We start from the raw sequence: 19,215 nt of genomic DNA on the forward strand, positions 1-19,215 counted from the left end.
TATCGAAATTTCACAGATGGTGGGGGGTGGAGGGTTTGGTGGTAAAACTTGTCAATCCCCTGAACCCCCAGCCTTGAATGAATAAATAAGCTAAGAGCCTCTTGCTGTAGGCTGACGCAGGCCTGAGTCACCATTATGACAAATTGAATTTGAAGTTTAATGTAGAGTCACGTTGGAAATAAAAGAGACTATTATGACCTTGTGTATCCTCGATGCTCTTGTATTTTTGCACTTGACTTTGTCTTTGATTTGAATGCCTTTCTTGTCAGGTTCTTGTCACGTTTTCGTAACATTGTGTAGCTCTTGCTCTGATCTTAACTCACAGTTACTGGGCATTCACTGGAAGCTAACCCTTGCTGCTCTCTTGCCTGTTTACCTTGTTGACGGCTGAATGCGTGTAATGTAATATCTGAGACTGGATAAACAAATATAAATGTAAAAAAAAGAATTTGAGTTAAATCTGTCAGTTCATCATGCTGAAGGGAACCTCCATAAATCAGACTAGCCAACCCGCAACAAGATTCGTTGATCAGCTTATCGATAGACAATACTACATATTGCAGTACTGTTTTAGGCATATACTGTGAGGGAACAATTACTCCAAACACTGATCTTAATTCAGAAAGCTGCCTCTCCTTTTCAGTCAACAGCCAGACTCACATTTTATAGAGTTCAGTAAATGTGCATTATTAATAATAGAAAATATTGAATAATCACCATATTATTTAAGCCATAGGTTGCCCCAAAGCCAAATCCATGAGATAACTGCTAACCCAGTGATACAGTGCTTTAGGGGGAACATTTATTCACTTTATTTTGAGCTCTTCTGAACAAGGCTGGGTTCTGTCTTCGCTTTGCTTGTGACCTGTTGATGAACGGTGATTCCCATGCAGCTCATTACTGTTCTGTGCCGCTCTAGATAGAAACTAACTCTGGATTCCTTTCAAATGACCAGGGCAGATCTATTTTGTGTTAATTAGACAGGAATTGAATGAGATTTTGTTAAAGATAGACTATATTGGGACACCCCTCCACATCATTGAATTCAGGTGTTCCAATCACTTCCATAGTCAAGGGTGTATAAAATCAAGCAGCTAGGCATGCAGACTGCTTCTACAAACAATTGTGAAAGAATGGGTCACTCTCAGGAGCTCAGTGAATTCAAGCGTGGTACCGTGATAGGATGCCACCTGTGCAATTAGTTTAGTCGTGAAATTTCCTCACTACTAAATATTCTACGGTCAACTGTTAGTGGCATAATAACAAAGTAGAAACAAATTAGGAACAACAGCAACTCAGCCATGAAGTGGTAGCTAGGCCACGTAAAATCACAGAGCGGGGACAACGCATGCTGAGGCACACAGTGTGCAGAGTCAATAGCTACAGACCTGCAAACTTTCTGTGGCCTTCAGATTAGTTCAAGAACAGTGCGTAGAGAACTTCATGGAATGGGTTTCCATGGCCGAGCAGCTGCATCCAAGCCTTATATCACCAAGTGCACTGCAAAGCGTCGGATGCAGTGGTGTAAAGCATGCCATCACTGGACTCTAGAGCAGTGGAGACGTGTTCTCTGGAGTGATCCGATGGATGAGTCTGGGTTTGGTGGTTGCCAGGAGAACATTACTTGCCTGACTGCATTGTGCCAAGTGTAAAGTTTGGTGGAGGGGGGAATATGGTGTGGGGTTGTTTTTCAGGGGTTGAGCTTGGTCCCTTAGTTCCAGTGAAAAAAAAAATCTTAATGCTGCAGCATTCAAAGCCATTTTGGACGATTTCATGCTCCCAACTTTGAGGGAACAGTTTGGGGATGGTCCCATCCCATTCCAAAATGACTGTGCACCAGTGCACAAAGCAAGGTCCATAAGGACATGGATGAGAGAGTCTGGTGTGGAGGAACTTAACTGTCCTGCACAGAGCCCTGACCTCAACCCGACAGAACAGCTTTGGGATGAATTACAGCGGAGACTGTGAGCCAGGCCTTCTCGTCCTACATCAGTGCCTGACCTCACAAATGGAAGAATAGTCAAAACTTCCATAAACACACTCCTAAACCTTGTGGACAGCCTTCCCAGAAGAGTTGAAGCTGTTATAGCTGCAAAGGGTGGGCAAACGCCATATTACAGCCTATGTAGTAAGATGTCATTAAAGTTCATGTGTGTGTAAAAGCAGGTGTCCCAATACCTGTTGGAACCCTGTCAGTTCTTGAAGTGAAATCTGCGTTTGTGAGATTTAATAGAAATTAAATTTACAAGTGCCTTCATCTTCAACATACTTTAAAAAATATATAACTACTAGTTCAAGAAATCTGAATAGTCGTTTAAGCTTAAAACATTTTACAAGGATAAAAGACAAAACCAGCAGAAGAAAAATGAAAATCACACAATGAATAAAAATATAATTAAATTTTATAGTTCCATTTATGTGGCTTCATATTTATATATATACCCTGCTGACAAAATCAACAAATCGCAACTGACTTGTAAGTAAAGCACCAAAACTTACAGCAACTGAGCTAAAATAAAGTTAATGAGAATGTATGACTAATATTGAAAAAATACACACACACACATGAGAAGTAAACAACAGAGGAGCTGAGGGCCCGTGGCCTGTAATTAAAGATGCATCTGACACAGTTGTGGTATTATAATTTGAAAAATCTCAAAAGCAGACTCATTTAACAGACATGCAAGAGCACTGACCATTTCCCAACATTGCTGAACACGCTGAGATAAATTTACGATGACAGCTATGATGTTTCACCTACAGTGATAATTCACAGGAGGCTTTGTTAGAAATTATTACACATGACATTTGGTTGCGGTGTGTTTGGCAGTTTGGGGATTAAGGGCATTGACCTGCATGCTGAAGTTTGTTGGATCAAGTCCCAGGAGTGATTTCTCTATTGCATCATCAGGTACCTTATCTGAATTGCTCTGGTGTAATATTGAACTGTATATGAAAGAATTCAGTTCAATTCAAATGATTTTATGTATTCCCAAGGGGCAATTAAAAAGGCACATGGAGTAGAACAGCGACCATTCACACATAACAATAAATTTAGAATTAAAGGACATGCACACATAAAAGGCATTAATGCTATGTGTTCTAACAGTTCCAGTTAAAAAGTTTCATTAAAAGTTCTGTTACTTGCCGAATCTCCAATGTTGAGAGTTGAGGAGCTGGACACCCCTGGGGACAAAGGTGGCCCTTCTCCTACCTGGACAGCAAAGCCTGTGTCCTGAAGGGAGCCACTCAGACACGGGGAACAGGACGTGTGAGGGATCCTGTAAAATCCTGCGAGCTGCTTTCACAGTCTTCAGTTCACAAAGGCTGGAGAGAGTCCTAACAGGGTGACTGATGTGTGAAAAAAAAAATTTGGGTTAAAAACTTAAGCCAAAGCTGTATCACCCCGATCCTTCTTAGATTAAGTCTCTTTTGAAACTCACAGGTTCCCAGGTTGAACAACAGTGCCCTGTTTCACTTGGTTAACATTTCTTCATTGGACAGCACTTATTCACATATGCTGCACACGGATTTTTATTTGTCATTGTTGTTTTGAGTAATCTGCTAAGAACATGAGTCTGACTTGTTCATTAGTTACCCTTCACTGGCCCCATAATAGCTGACTAAAATAACAGCAGGAAAAACAGGACTGAAAGCATGGAACAGTTGTTTTCTGATGTTCCTCCAAAGGCCCATTACTATTGTGCATGGAGAGAGGCTGTCAGGAGAGCAGCTTTCCTGTTCATGGGAGCAGTGGCGGGTTACTGGGGTCCCACTCAAACCACTCATAAGCCTTTAGTGTAGTAACTGTATGTGGCCAACAGCGGGCCTCCAAACTCGGGCCCCCTCCCAAATATGTGGTTTGAGTGGTGGTGGACACCACTATTGCATGGGAGTCAGATTGTGTATGTTATGGAGGCATACATACAGTAAGTCATTGTGTGTGTGTGTGTGTGTGTGTGTGTTCTGGAGGGAGGGAGAGGGGGGAGAGAGAGGGAGAGGGGGGAGAGTGGGTGGGAGAGAGAGGGAGAGAGAGAGAGGGAGAGAGAGAGGGAGAGAGATAGTTCTTTTGTCTCTTTTGTGCTTTGCTTTTCATCCTTCTCCAGAAATAACCTCAGAACGGTATTACACAGGACCCAAAAAAAGGAAATGGGGGCTGTTTTTATCTAGATGTCCTTGAATGCCTTGGATCAAAATTCCAAACTCGGGAAAAAAAAAGTTTTTAAGTGGATAAAAGTCATGGAAATTCCAAGATTGGGAGTATGGGAGTTTTGGAGGGTTTTTTTTGTTTGTTTGTTTTTTTGGTTTTGGTCAATGATTTGGATTAAGGTGTGAATTTTAACTCCAATTAATCATGTTTTCCTGTCATCTCTTAATTAACAAAATAGGTCAATCACACCTGTGTGGACACCAGACACAAAATATGGGCAATAATCCAAATGGGCTTCAGTTTCAATCACCAACATTGATCTACATGCTTTATGTGCTGCTAATGATGTTATGACTTCCCAAATTTACTGATACTAGTTGCAATATATAATTACAATTCCTTACTTTATATTGTTCTAATTGTTGGGTTTGTTTATGCTTTGCAGTCTTTAATTCCATATTAATGAACATCTGAAACACTGAACTGAATGTGTCTGTGTGCATGTTGTTTAAGGACGTGGGTGCAGATACATTTTTCCCATTTCTTCCTGTGTACACGCTGATGTCCACTGTTATCTCTAATGTCTGTGTTACGAATCTTCAAAAGCGGAAACATGGCAATGTCTGTTTCTTTTGTTTCTTTGTTCTACAGAGATGTTGAAGGAATTGAACCAGCAGCGCAGAGCGAAAGAGTTTACAGACCTGAAAATTATTGTTGAAGGCAAAGAGTTTGAAGTCCACCAAAATGTTCTAGCTTCCTGCAGCTTGTATTTCAAGGACCTGGTTAAAAGGTTTGCTTTCCTCCAGCTGTCGATCGGCTCTGTTTTTTTGTAGGGTCCATTTGTGTCGCTTTTCTCCCTCCCCTCTCTTGCAGGTGTGTGAAGACTGAGGTTCCTGTCACAGGGCCAGTAGCCATTCCTTCGACCTTTTGAAATGAATGTATCTCAGTGTGGAAGGTCAACCTGTGCCGCACCTTCTCCTCCCAGTAGAGCGAATGATCAAATATGCATTTTAATGGGCTGGGAAAACGCTTCTGCCGCCGGGGGGGCTTTCGTGCTTTCTGGAAGTTCCGCCGTAAAATGACACTTCAGACTAACTGAGGATGGCATTTCCTCTCCAGAAGTCATTCGGCCGCGGTTTTCCTACAGACCGTCGGGTCGCGGTACCCAGAGGCCGAGCCGTTGATGTAATTTCAGAGAAAACACAACAGCGAGGCCGTGCTTGTGTTTACAGCCACGTGAAGCACGAGACGTAGTTGCCCTTGTGGGAGTGTTATGTATGCACACACACCTCTGATGACATCATCAGCATCCAGCATAACTTTTCCAGTGATGATATCCAGTGACAAACTTTTATTCTACATTTCTTCTCAGGTGGCTTTTTACTGAGGTCACTCTGAGCTGGGCACCATTTTACCTAGTGGCCCCTAACACTGGCATCCTGAGCACCTTGTTAACAAGCATTTATTAAACAAGCTTGTGAAGTGTAATTACACTGGGCTTGATGGTAACTTGTACTGTCAGCAGCTGCATGGTTCGTAATAATATGCTCCTTTTTAAAGTCGCAGGTTCATATTTCTAAACCCTCATTCTTTGTTTTCACAGTTTAACACTGGTAGATGTTTTCATTTTCTACACATGGATCTTAGCATGTAGCTTACCTACTGTACCATATGCAGCTGCAGGCTCCAACACCCCATTGGGATACATCCCCCACATAATCAAGACCTCTTTATATCTCCTTTCTTTAAGGATAACCAGGACTGAGCTCATTTTTTTCTGTTTGGATTTATTAAAGTTCGAATCATGCAGTTTACAGTATGTTTCAGTTTTTTCAAATTTTGCTTCTGATATTTTGACATTTCCCCTGGATTCTCTATATTAATTTAGTTAGTTTAAAATGCCAACAGTCTGAGTACTGAATTTTAAATCTTATAACGAGGGGACCACTTACATTAGCTGAGTTATTATGTTGCGTAAAAGTTTTAGAAAAGGCAGCTGTGGAGAAGCAGGGAGATTTTCATTAAATTCCCTTCTCAGTTGCTGTTTTGAAACAATCCAAAGAGGCCTGGATTCAGGTCCTGCTATTTTTTGTGCAGCCCTCAGTTAAAGCACTGCATTCTGTCTGTAAGACCCAGAGTAAACCTGAATATCAGGAGCAGATCTGGGTGCTGGTCACCCAGCAATCAGTGTGACTGGTGCTGTGGTCAGCAGAGAAAATGAAGCCCATGGCTGCTTCACAGCTTCAACACCAGTGCCGAAATGACACTTCAGGTTATACATGTATGAACATTTTATTCAAATTCCATCATACTCTCCTTTAAGGAGCCCGAGTCAGCTGATTATCCAGCACCTCTGATGGGGAGGATATGATTATTGTGGTCACCATGGGATTCAAACCAGCAACATTCCAATCCCCAACACAGAGACCTAACCCACTGCACCACACACCAACCCTGCATGTTAGTCTTGCTGTGAATTGTAGATGAATGAATTAATGTAGAACCTTCTGACAAGTGCCAAAAACATGACGTGCTCCTCTTTTCCAGTATTTTTCTGTAAAGTATAATTAGTGTTACACATCTTGAATTTGATGTACCGATTTGCCCATTTAATTTTGGTGACGAAGGTGAAGGTGTGTATTTACCAGGGTAAATCTGTGGGCACGGAAATCGCTGCGTGTTTTTATCAGTATGGATTTTACATTCAGGACACCCTCGTCTTTAAGTCCGGGGCTGGATCATCAAGCTTTCCTGGCCAAGTTACCTTAACATGTACGTTTTAATCTTCATAATAAGTGAATGGAAGACTGAGTCCACATTTCACAGAGCCACATCAATCACAGTTTGATAACTTTGAACAATATCGCTGTACTCTCTCCACTGAGAAAGTAAATTAGCTTTTAACAGGACAGTGATCACTTTCTCCACACTGTTAATTTCTAATTAATTATTTTGCTACAGCAGAACCACATATAAGATACTTCGAAGGAGATTATACGTAATTCTGACTTTCTTTATTAAGGTACAAAATTGTTATTTTTTGGTCATCTTTGAACATCTTATATTACAAGCAAATTGCACCCTATCTGCAGCTGACTTGTATATAGAATTTATTCAGTGTAAATTAAAGTGGTTCCTCATATCTGTCGCCCAAAACAGATTCTCGTGTTACGTGTACTTGGAAATATGAATTTGTTGAAATATCCTGAGATAATCCTCCATTCATTACCAAAAGAATTTACTGTGTCCTGAGCACTGCCAACAAGATTAATTGCTGGCTGTTTAAACCAATGTCGGTATCTTTACTGTCTAATTACTTTGTGTGCAAAACTGGCAAGCAGCATGAAGACCCAGAATCACCGTTAAAAGCGCGTACACAACCAAAAGTTCCCCTAGTTATTGTGTTGTGTTTATAATTACCTAACACATATTCAGCCAAGTAGCAGGAAACAGTAAGAATGTACAGTATAGATCAGGCAGTATACACCTGTGAACATATCAGGCACTGAATTTTTAACACTTAATTATTCCCAATTCCATGGGTTTGTTCACCAGTTAATGATCCCCTGTAATGTATTCAGTGACAAGTCAGTGACAGTGATTATGGGTAATATAAGGAAGAGTCACTCAGTGGCGTTAATGCCAAGCATCAGGACAGATACTGCCATGTTCAGGGGATCGGCAATTAAATAAGCTTGAAAAAGTAGGGGAAAAAAAACATGCTGCTTATAAAAAAAAGAGTGAAAATCCCAGTTATTGCAGCATCTTGAGAACTGCCTTCAACAGCCGGCAGCAGCATTACACTGAAAGGCGGTAATTTGTATGAGTAATGAAGTGTCGGCTCGTTCACAAATATACGGATATGTAACTGTGCCGAAACGGGTCATGTACTTTAAGTGCATCGATACAATTTCAGTGTAATTATATAGAATCATGCTTCTGCCATAATTAAAGTGCATTTTGCGAAGCCTTAAGCACAACAGCACTTCAGATAAAATGATTCAGTTTATTAATGATGAGTAATTCAATCAGCCAGCTAATCAATATCAGTAGTGGCACTGCGTTCTGCAAGAGCTGTCTTTATTGCCAAAATATATAAATATTAAATATGAATTTCAAAGATGAACAGTAGGCCTGTTGGTAGACCATCCCAAGAGATTAAATTGGTAATGCAACTATTAAACAGCATAATATAACTCTCGTACCATGGCACTTCTGAGTAGGCAACGTTTTCTTAGTTTTTCACAGGAAAATAATGGGTACTTAAACCAGCTTTCTTGGTCTTAGAGCAAGAGAGATGAGTGATATAGATAGGTATAAATAGGTTATGTAAGCGTGTATACCCAGATTTTGAATCTGGAGTGCAGCGTAATTGGATGCTGCTGCTACTGATTGAGGGAAATGGTATATCTTGAGGGTATGCAGTCAGATATAGAAGAAGTCACACATTTTTGGCCTGCGATTATGCTTACGGCCGACCTTTGTCAGCCTAGCCGTGGACAGGTTAGCTGCACTGGGCTGAGTGATTTCATTTTCTGTGTGTGCACCGATTTAATTTATGGATGTGGTGCCTTTGTGCCGAAGTGGAATGTTAAAAAAAAAAGGAAAACCATCATAAGCGCGCTGGCCTTTCATCACAAAAGGCCATTGTTACATTTGAAGAAGGCATTTCTCAGATGTGTTTTGAGTAGGTGTGCATAGTTATAGAGTTCAGTACAATTACCCTGCATCCGCCGTGTAAAAAGAAATTAGGGATGCAGGGCGAGATTTGTGCTTAAGTACTCAGACAAACCGGTCAGGTATTAAATAATTACATTTTGCAATGCTTGTCTGGTGCGTGAAAGCCAATGGATTTGCTGTAGCTATTGTTAGACTTTGCAATATTGCCATGCTATCCCCACGATGCATTGCTGTAGCTATTGTTAGACTTCGCAGTATCGCCATGCTATTCCCACGATGCCTGGCATCCTAGGTGCGCATCTCTCTTGTGCAACACCCCCCCCGCGCACCCAGCGTACAGATGGCGCCGATGCCGCACTTTAACACTAGGCTATCGCGGTGGGGGTTCCCACACGCGCCACCTCCCACTCCGAAGCCCAGAACCGAGTTTATCGAGGATCCAGGGCGCCAGGATTTGCATTTACAACTGATGTTTCCTCCCAGTCACTCAAATGTGCAAATTCTGCAGAGGTTTATGTAGAAAGTGGTTTTATATATATAAAAAACACAAAGTTAACAGAAATTACTTAAATGGTTGCTTTAAAAATGTACATAAATTTCGAATCTAATGTGAAACCACTGATTTCTGTGGATTAAGAAAAACACATTTTGATAAATGGAGATTTTCTTTCCTTGTTTCAATAGCAACTCTGCAATCAAATGCAGAGCACATGTCCACCTATCTGGAAGGCAGTGAACCATTTCCATAACAAAAGTGATTACACATAGCAAGCGGCCGCTGAAAGCTGCCTCAGACTGCGCTAATCTTCCTGCTGACGGGCATGTACTTCTTTTTCAGTTTCTTACGTTTGCATTTAGATCCCCCTTTTCTCCCGTCCATGTCCTACATTACTTAACGCCAGTTTGCCTCTTTCTGTAGTAGTACCATTCTAGGCATTATACGTTAATGTAATAACGCACCTTGGCTTTGCTTTTCAGGAGTGACGCTCTGCTTTCCAGCCAATCCCAGAGTCACCGAGCCGCACTCTGTCTTTTCCGTTCAGTCCTGTATGACTAATATTTCAGTTCATACACAGGCAATGGTGATTTTTTGGCAGCGTGGCCAGATGCTTGTCTAAGTGAAACTCCTGTTCAAAAGACCAGACCCAGGTTCAAAATTATGGACACCCCCCCCCCCCGCCTCCACCTCCTCCCCCACACCCTCCCCCCTCCCACCAGAAGGATGGCTGCTGGCTACCTGTGGCAGAACTGACTCTCTCCCCCACCCCCTCCGCTCTAACCATACTGTCTGTCCGTCCTGTCTGTCCTCTTTCAAACGGTGTCTTTCATGTCTTCATTATGGGTGTGAAACAAAGGAGGTGGCGCAGGAGACATAGAGACAGATCCAGATAGACAGAGACAATAGATGGATCATAAACGAATCAGTAGATGGGTAGATGGAGAGAGAGAAAAATAATATGCAGATGGATTAGTGCATAGTGCCTTTAATGTGCATGTACACCCCTGCTGATAGACACTAGAGAGCCAGGTTCATTTTAACTCGGAGGAGACGGTGTCTCATTTGGGACATTATTTGCTCCAAGCCCACATTACACAAGGTTGAAAGCCCAGGGGAGCTCTTAAGGCAAGGCTGCGTGATTTTGGATGACATCACAGCACGACAGCCCCTGTTCTCTTTGGATAGCAGGGTGGCGTAGTGGTTAAGGATTTCACCTTGGAACCTGAAGGTTGTTGGGTCAAGTCCTAGATGTGGTGCCCTTGAGAACTGCAGTCATCTTTGTCTGCTCCAGTGAAATATGTAGCTGTGTAACAAGAATTATAGAAGAATCAGCCACTGTATGATTCTGGCCTTACTTGGCAGGCGAAGGAACCATGAATCAGGCATGTGGCCTATAATACTTTAGGCTGGTGAGGATTCAATCAACCCAACCATCAGTCAAGGAGGCTTGAGCCGCAGACGGTGGTCTTCTGTTCAAGAAGTCTCCATTACCGTCCATACCGTCACGTGTGCATATGTAAAGTCAGTCATGTGAACAGCATCCTCACGTGATATTAACGTATTTCGTTTCTCACCTGTGCTGCCATGACAGCCGTACACATCAGTGGATCCCTCCCCCCCCAAAGCATGACCTTAGAGCACGTTCTCTTTCAGATGCCGTCTAGATACATTAGACCAATCTAGCCTGCTTATGCATTTCTTTTTATTATGTTTTAATTGTCGCCCCTCCCCCACAACTCCTCCCCAGCCCATGTTGCCCCTAATGATTTCGGCCGGTTCCGCGAAGCCCTCTCCTGACTCCGCCCCTCCGCCATTGCCAGGTCGATGGGAGAGAAGCGGAACGGTGAGAAGCTGGAGCTGTCCATGAGCGGCGTGGGTGCCGACGTGTTGGAGCTGCTGCTGGAGTTCGTCTACACGGGGTCGCTCGTCATCGACGCCGCCAACGCCAAGACGCTTCTGGAGGCCGCCAACAAGTTCCAGTTCAACACCTTCTGCAAAGTCTGTGTCTCCTTCTTGGGTAGGTGTGCCGCGTAAGCCCCTCCCCCTTCATTGTTTTTATATTGAGACGCCGCGTCTGAATTTTTAAAGGTCATGGAGGCGGGCGGTGTGGAAAAGCGGCCGCTCCTTATCGATCGGTGTCCGCCAGTCTCCTGTAATAAGCTGTAAACGCTGGAGAGCGCAGCCACGTGAGAAGATCACGGCAGAGGTGAAAACCTGGGGCCTAGACCCTCTGAAAACCTGGTCGCTAGAATTCCGACGGCACCTTTTGGCCTGATTGCCTGAATATGAAGATGGGTCCTCATTACAGAACATAAAGAAAAGACTCTAAACAATATGCTTGTTAGATATATCTATATCTATATCTATATATATATATATATCTTAGGCCAGGAGTGGGCAATCTTATCGGCAAAGGGCCGGTGTGTATGCAGGTTTTTGGGATAACCTGTAGGTCAGCTGTTCAAACCCCGGTGTGAGGACTCTTCAGCCAATCAGACCTCTAATTAGTAATCTAATTAGGGAGTTACAGTGAAAACCCACATACACAACAGCCCTGTCTGGATAAGATTGACCACCCCTATCTTAGCCAGTCAAAATAAAGGCTAAAAGCTCAGAATAAAAACTAAAAACACAATTTAGCATTAGAACATAGGAAATATGCAAGCACAATATAAACTAGTAAGAATTTCTTCTGTTCTATAAAAAAACTTACTGATGTCTTGTTGGATGGCTAGACAAACATCGCTTCAGTTCGCAAACCTCTCCTCAGTGTCACCGCAGCCATTCCATGTATTCGTTAAATTTCACTACCAGATCACTTAATTAATTTAATTAGTTAAAAAAGTCAATCAGGTATTGATTAGTCGTATGAGATGTGCTAGTGGATGAGTCAAACAATACATGGGTGTATTGGATGGTTGCTGCAAATACTGTATGTATGTATACTGTATATACATACATACAGTATACATATATACATACATACAGTATACATATATACATACATACATACAGTATACATATATACAGTATACATATATACATACATACAGTATACATATATACATACATACAGTGTATATATATACATACATACAGTATATATACATATATACATATATATATATATATATATATAATACACACACACACATATATACACACATATATATATAGAGTTATTATATATATTTCCCTATCTCTTTTTGATAGCATGCCATGTATTTCACAGTGAAGTGAAGTTAAAGCTTAAGTAAGTAAGTTTTTAGCATTTTATACCGCTGGACATGTCCAGCTTAAGCTCCTCGCTCAAAGGTACAACATCAGCAACCCCGCCAGCAGCTCCATGTCCTACCTGCTGGCCTTATTATAGGCAAACTGCAGCCTTCAGGTGAGAAATCCCAATTTTCCTTGTTAGATTCGGGCTTTCCGGTCGCCTGTGCGAGGGTCCCCGCTTCCGACACGAATCGCAAATTGCACCAGAACTGGGTTGCGGGGCCGGGTGTCTGCATGCAAAATCGCATTTCATGCAGATTAAGGAAGCAGAGACAGAAAGATGCAAACATGCCAGGAGGGGTCCGCCTTCGCCTTGTCAAATTTGTGAGTGCGGTGGGGGGCAGGGGAGGGGATGTGCTTAGGCTTCTCAGTGTGATTAATGTTATGTAGGAAACAGCAAATAATAAAGAGTTCTTCTCCATTCATCTATGCTTGACTTGTTCAGCCTGGACATGGCTGCAGGCATGAGGGGTGTCTGGGAACACAGCACTGGCCCTTTATAATATTGCTGCTTTATTGCTATTTTTAACAATCTCCTTAATAATGCTAAGTTCTGCTCACACCAATATAAAAGCCCTTTGTTACAGTTAACTGTGCTCAACACTTATGGCTTGCTTATGTTTCAGACATATACGTTAAATAGATGTTTTTATCTAAAGCAACATACAGCTATAGAAGTGGGGTTGGGCAGTTCCTAGAGCATTAGGAGTTAAGGGCTTTGTTCAAGGATGTAGTGGTGAACTTGGGATTCGAACTGACGACCTTCTGATCACATTCACTACATTCAAACATGCTGAGCTACACACAACCCCCCAAACGTTATGTTTGTAAACTCTGCTCTGTCACCACAGTAATAAGATGGCAAGCCTTTTGTGTTTCGTCATGCATATTATTGTAATACTGTACATATTACAAAACATGCCACAAAATGCATTGTGCTGGTTTCATGCATATATATGATGAAATCTAACATGAAGTCACCCAGTAGGCGCCTCTTAGATCTTCTCCACTTTACTGGGCAGAACTTTCCAGACCTTTACACATTTACGTTTACGCCGATTCGTTCGGCAGATGTCTTCGCCTTCTTCGTACAGGCAAAGAAGAGAGAGCACCGCCGGCGTACGGCTGTCAAAGAGCCGATTGGCCTTAAGTGCAGCTAGGCTGAGCTTCCAGTGAATGCTCAGGATTACAAGTGTAAGCAGGATTGGAGCAAGAGCAAAACAACATGTTACAAAAAACATGGCAAGAACCTAATAAGAGAGCTCTTGAAATCTAAGACAAGTACAAAGATACTAGAGCATTCAGGACACTTGAGAGATCAGTGCAGACAGCAGGACAGTGGTTGGATGACCTAGTTGAGGTGATTCCAGGTGGGTCTTGAGACATTTCTTGTAGGTAGAGAAGGGTCCTGACCCTGGGCAGCCCCTGTCAGTTTGCTGACTTGATTCTCCTCCTCGTTTACCCCTCACGGGATCTGAATGATGACCTCGCTCTGCACACAGCAGGCAGACATGACCCCCCCCACCGACACTCACACACTCGCTTCCCCTCCCCCCGCAGAGAAGCAGCTGACGGCGGCTAACTGCCTGGGCGTGCTGGCCATGGCCGAGGCGATGCGCTGCACGGAACTGCACAGCATGGCCAAAGCCTTTGCCCTGCAGAACTTCCCCGAGGTGGCTGCCCAGGAAGAGATCCTCAACATCTCTAATGAGGACTTCATCAACTACCTATCCAACGACAGCCTGAACACCAAGGCCGAGGAGGTGGTCTACGAGACCGTCATCAAGTGGATCAAGAAGGACCCCACCTGTAGAGTGCAGGTAATTGGCTCTTTATCAGAACCTTTCACATTAACCCAATTATATTTACATTTGTGTTAGACGTAGACTATTGGGCCATAATATGATGCATTTTGCATAAAAAATGCAGCAAAACTCCTTCAGTTCTAGTGGACTTTCCTTTCATTAGGATTCCGCTACTGTTCTGGGTTCTGGAATTTTACTCCAGTGGAATCAATATTCAGCAATCGCGGTTTCCCAGCGTTTTGCGTCGGTCGGTCTCTCTCCTCCCCTTGCTTTCTCCTCCGTTGGCGAGGCAGGTAATAAAATGAGCCCCGAACAGAGACGAGGCTCTCATTAAAAGGTATTGTTTTATGGTACTCAAATAATTTCTACCTTGACTCTTGGCACAATTTTTGATCAAAGTCAAATTAGTCTTTTACTGAATGAGTGCACATACTAAAACTAAAGATAACTATATTCTTCCTAATTACTTATTGCATAGTCACGGTTGCTCAAGCTTAATAACTAATTTAACTGGGACATGCACTTGTTACACTAATTTTACCATATTGTTTGAGTTATGGTATTGCTACACTTGTTCCTGGGTAGATAACATGGTTTGCAATTTATTTAATCTGCAGACACTGCTATTTAAAGTGATATATTTTTGAGAAGTCACAGAAGCAATTGGGAGATAGCGGCCTTGCTCAGGGAACCAACAATGAAATCAATATGCCAATTTCTAGAATTTGAACCAGCAACCATCTGATCAGAGGCACATCATCCTGACCCTTTGAGCTGCACGCAGCCCCTAGATGCAGGCCTCTTTCCACCTGGTTTTGATCTGAGTGCTTTATAGGTGTTAGGCAAACATTACCACTAAACTATGGGAACTACAGTCTTCATGAGAATTAAGTTGTTGTGCCCATGACTAAATCACCTCGGCTGCCATCAGCTGACCTCGTGACCTCCTGGATCCAGAAGTATTTGGCCTAGGACAGGGGACAGCTACCTGCGGCTTGCAAGCACAAGGCTCTTCTCAGAACGATAGACGCATTCACATCTTCATGTCTTAACATATTATGATAATACTTTCGGAAATATAAACACTTTATTTATGGGTTAATATTATTTTTCATTTAGATATTTCTTTAGCTATATGTGAATGAGGCTCCCGTGATGATAATTTATATCTTCCTCAAAGTCATTCTCTACGACGAGATTACGTCTCCGGCTTGAAAGTTTATTGGGATTTTGCACTGCTCAGTCAGCACAGTTACAAGCAGTGAAGTGGACAGCGAAGGGCAGACAACTGCAGAGCCAAACGAACTTGGGTGAGGGTGAAAACTATTGCTGCAGAACTGAACGATATTGTGATATTAGTCATCCTTGCGCTGTTATGTGTCCGAGTGATTTAAAACTGAGAGCCCCCCCCCCCCCCCCAATTGTTTTTCTTTATTTTTTGTAAGTACTTGAAGTTTTGTTTTTGTGTTAAATGCATGTATACCAACATCGCATTAAAAATCGTATTTCAAACCCTCTTCTCTATCAGTTGCGGCTCTTTGTAAATCTTGGGTCAGACATTTAAGATAAAATGGCTCTTTGCTTTAAAAAGGTTGCCGACCCCTGGCCTAGGAGCTCTGCAATGAAGAGCCAAGACCCAGCCTCAGTCCTGTAAAACACCATGTAAGAGTGTATTCAGTGCATGTGTGCGGACATGACAGGAAGCATAGTGTGAGCTCTGCTCCTTTGAAGGTGGGAGATATTCAGCAGGGTGTGATGGTCAGAATCCTGCGTGGCCCGGAGAACAAATTGTGGGAGGGAGATGAGAGAGGCAGAGGTTTACAGCCAGTGGGGGTGGTAGCTTAGCAGACAGCACCATGAGGTTACACTCCAGTAGGTTGTGTGTTCCTGTCCTGTGCATGGAGTTTGCCTCTCCACCTTGTGCATGTGAACCACAATCCATAGACACGCGGTTCAGATAAATTGGTGTCTCGAAATAACCCTGGATGTCTGTGCTTACGGGGATGGATTCCAGGCTTGGTGCCCGTCTGCGATGGAGGTCAGTATGGAAAATGGATGGAAGGATGATGAGATAAAATAGGTGTAATAACTATTCATTTTGGTGGTGTTTTACGGGTTGAATTTTGTTTGGGATGATGTTATCAATTTGACAGTCATCCATCCGTCCATCTGTCTTCTAACTGTTCATTCGGGGTAGGATTTCTTCATACATACATACATACATATATATGTATATATGTGTGGTTGTGTGTGTGTGTGTGTATGTACATTTATTAATGCTGCAATATCGTAAAATAAATTGAGTATTCTAAAATATGGTAAAATAAAACTTAATAAAACAAAAATAATCTGCACACTTAATGCATAAATGTGCATAATGGAGGTTTTGATAATTAAATTGTTTGTTGTGGTTGTGAGGTTTTTTTTATTCCTTTATTGCTCTTCCTTGTTTAAGCGGTGTAGTTCCTTATACCTTAATGCTCGGCAATAAAAAGGTTTGGTTCAGACCCTAAATATGTTAGGAACTGTGTGGGATTTTCTGATATTAAAACCCGCCAAATATTAATGTGCAGACTATATAGATTTGAATTCTGTTTGACTGTTAAGCTAGTGATCTGGTGATCTAGAAGTTACCGTCTGATTTACACAGAGACAAGGTGGCATTTATAATGGGAGAACTGGATCTAATCTAAATGCAGAGGAAGATGGAGCAGCTTCTGTGCGGGCGGAAGATAAACAGGGAGAGTAATGTTACCTCACAACAATAAAAGGAGTTTTTTTTCCATATTATATGTACTTAGATTTTTGGGTAATTTTCATTAATGTGTCCATCATGTTTATACATGGTTCTGCTGTATCAAAATATTTAATTAGAAATTAACAGTGTGGAGAAAGTGATCACTGTCCTGTTAAAAGCTAATTTACTTTCTCAGTGGAGAGAGTACAGCGATATTGTTAAAAGTTATCAAACTGTGATTGATGTGGCTCTGTGAAATGTGGACTCAGTCTTCCATTCACTTATTATGAAGATTAAAACGTACATGTTAAGGTAACTTGGTCAGGAAAGCTTGATGATCCAGCCCCGGACTTAAAGACGAGAGTGTCCTGAATGTAAAATCCATACTGATAAAAACACGCAGCGATTTCCATGCCCACAAATTTACCCTGACCTGGTAAATACACACCTTCACCTGCAACACAAAAATTAGGTGGGAAAATCAGTACATCAAGGTGCGTCACACTAATTATACTTTAAGGACAAATACTGGATCTTTCTAGTATCGACTAAAACAATGTCACTGCTTGATTTTAAGCTCTAAATTTAATCAGACAAAAAAGCCTAAATGACGGATTACCCTGAATTAATCTGAATCACAGCACAGTAATACAGAATATTTCCATTTTGAAAGGTGAAATCGTCAGGTCATAGGCCATGCAGACTAAAAGAGAATCATATATTTGAAAAGGTTCATTAATTCATTAATATAACAATTCACAGCATCTTCGTGTAAATTTTTCACGCAGGGGTGAAGTGTAGCTCAGTGGGTTTGGACTCTGCGTCAGGGATTGGAAGGTCGTTGGTTTGAAGCCCTCAACACCAGGGGTGCTGGATCATCAGCTGACCCTAGGCTCCTTAAAGAAGAGTATGATGGAATTTGAATAATGTATAAACTGAAGTGTTTGAAGGTGTTGAAGCTGTGAAGCAGCCATGAGCTTCATTTTCTCTGCTGACTCAGCACCAGCCACACTGATTGCTGGGTGACCAGCACCCAGATCTGCTCCTGATATTCAGGTTTACTCTGGGTCTTACAGACAGAATGCAGTGCTTTAACTGAGGGCTGCACAAAAAATAGCAGGACCTGAATCCAGGCCTCTTTGGATTGTTTCAAAACAGCAACTGAGAAGGGAATTTAATGAAAATCTCCCTGCTTCTCCACAGCTGCCTTTTCTAAAACTTTTACGCAACATAATAACTCAGCTAATGTAAGTGGTCCCCTCGTTAAAAGATTTAAAATTCAGTACTCAGACTGTTGGCATTTTAAACTAACTAAATTAATATAGAGAATCCAGAGGGAAAACAACTGAAACATCAGAAAAATGGAAGTTGCAGAGCTCGCTGAAACATAAACTGTATGCTTCAGACTTTAATAAGCCGCTGAAAACGTGAGCTTAGTCTCAAGTAGCTGAGGAGGTGGGGAGGAGAGCAGATCTGTACAATAAAAGCAGGTAACGTGCATATTAGCAGCATGACAAGTATACAAACAGTTTGACATTGGATATCATCAGCGGAATATATATACTGGAAAGTTATGCTGGATGCTGATGACACGTCATTAGAAGTGTGTGTGCATACATAACACTCCCACAAGGGCAACTACGTCTAGTGCTTCACGTGGCTGTAAACACAAGCACGGCCTCGCTGTTGTGTTTTCTCTGAAATTACATCAACGGCTCGGCCTCTGGGTACCGCGACCCGACGGTCTGTAGGAAAACCGCGGCCGAATGACTTCTGGAGAGGAAATGCCATCCTCAGTTAGCCTGACGTGTCACTTTACGGTGGAACTTCCAGAAAGTTCCCACGTCTTACGAAAGCCCCCCCGGCGGCAGAAGCGTTTCCCCAGCCCATTAAAATGCATATTTGATCATTCGCTCTACTGGGAGGAGAAGGTGCGGCACAGGTTGACCTTCCACACTGAGATACATTCATTTCAAAAGGTCGAAGGAATGGCTACTGGCCCTGTGACAGGAACCTCAGTCTTCACACACCTGCAAGAGAGGGGAGGGAGAAAAGCGACACAAATGGA

General features: G+C 42.3%; 1 protein-coding gene across 5 annotated transcripts in view; it reads left to right on the plus strand.

The window, feature by feature from the left end:
• Positions 1 to 19,215, plus strand: part of LOC111837707 (kelch-like protein 29) — a 158,027-nt gene that overhangs the window by 104,782 nt on the left and 34,030 nt on the right. For all 5 annotated transcript variants that reach the window (XM_072702864.1, XM_072702866.1, XM_072702865.1 and 2 more), the window contains 3 exons: positions 4,802 to 4,940; positions 11,150 to 11,346; positions 14,166 to 14,425. In XM_072702864.1, the coding sequence (XP_072558965.1) occupies positions 4,802 to 4,940; positions 11,150 to 11,346; positions 14,166 to 14,425 (596 nt within the window). The remainder of the gene's footprint in view (positions 1 to 4,801; positions 4,941 to 11,149; positions 11,347 to 14,165; positions 14,426 to 19,215) is intronic.

The sequence above is a fragment of the Paramormyrops kingsleyae genome, chromosome 19, assembly GCF_048594095.1.
Source record: "Paramormyrops kingsleyae isolate MSU_618 chromosome 19, PKINGS_0.4, whole genome shotgun sequence".
Lineage (NCBI taxonomy): Eukaryota > Metazoa > Chordata > Actinopteri > Osteoglossiformes > Mormyridae > Paramormyrops > Paramormyrops kingsleyae.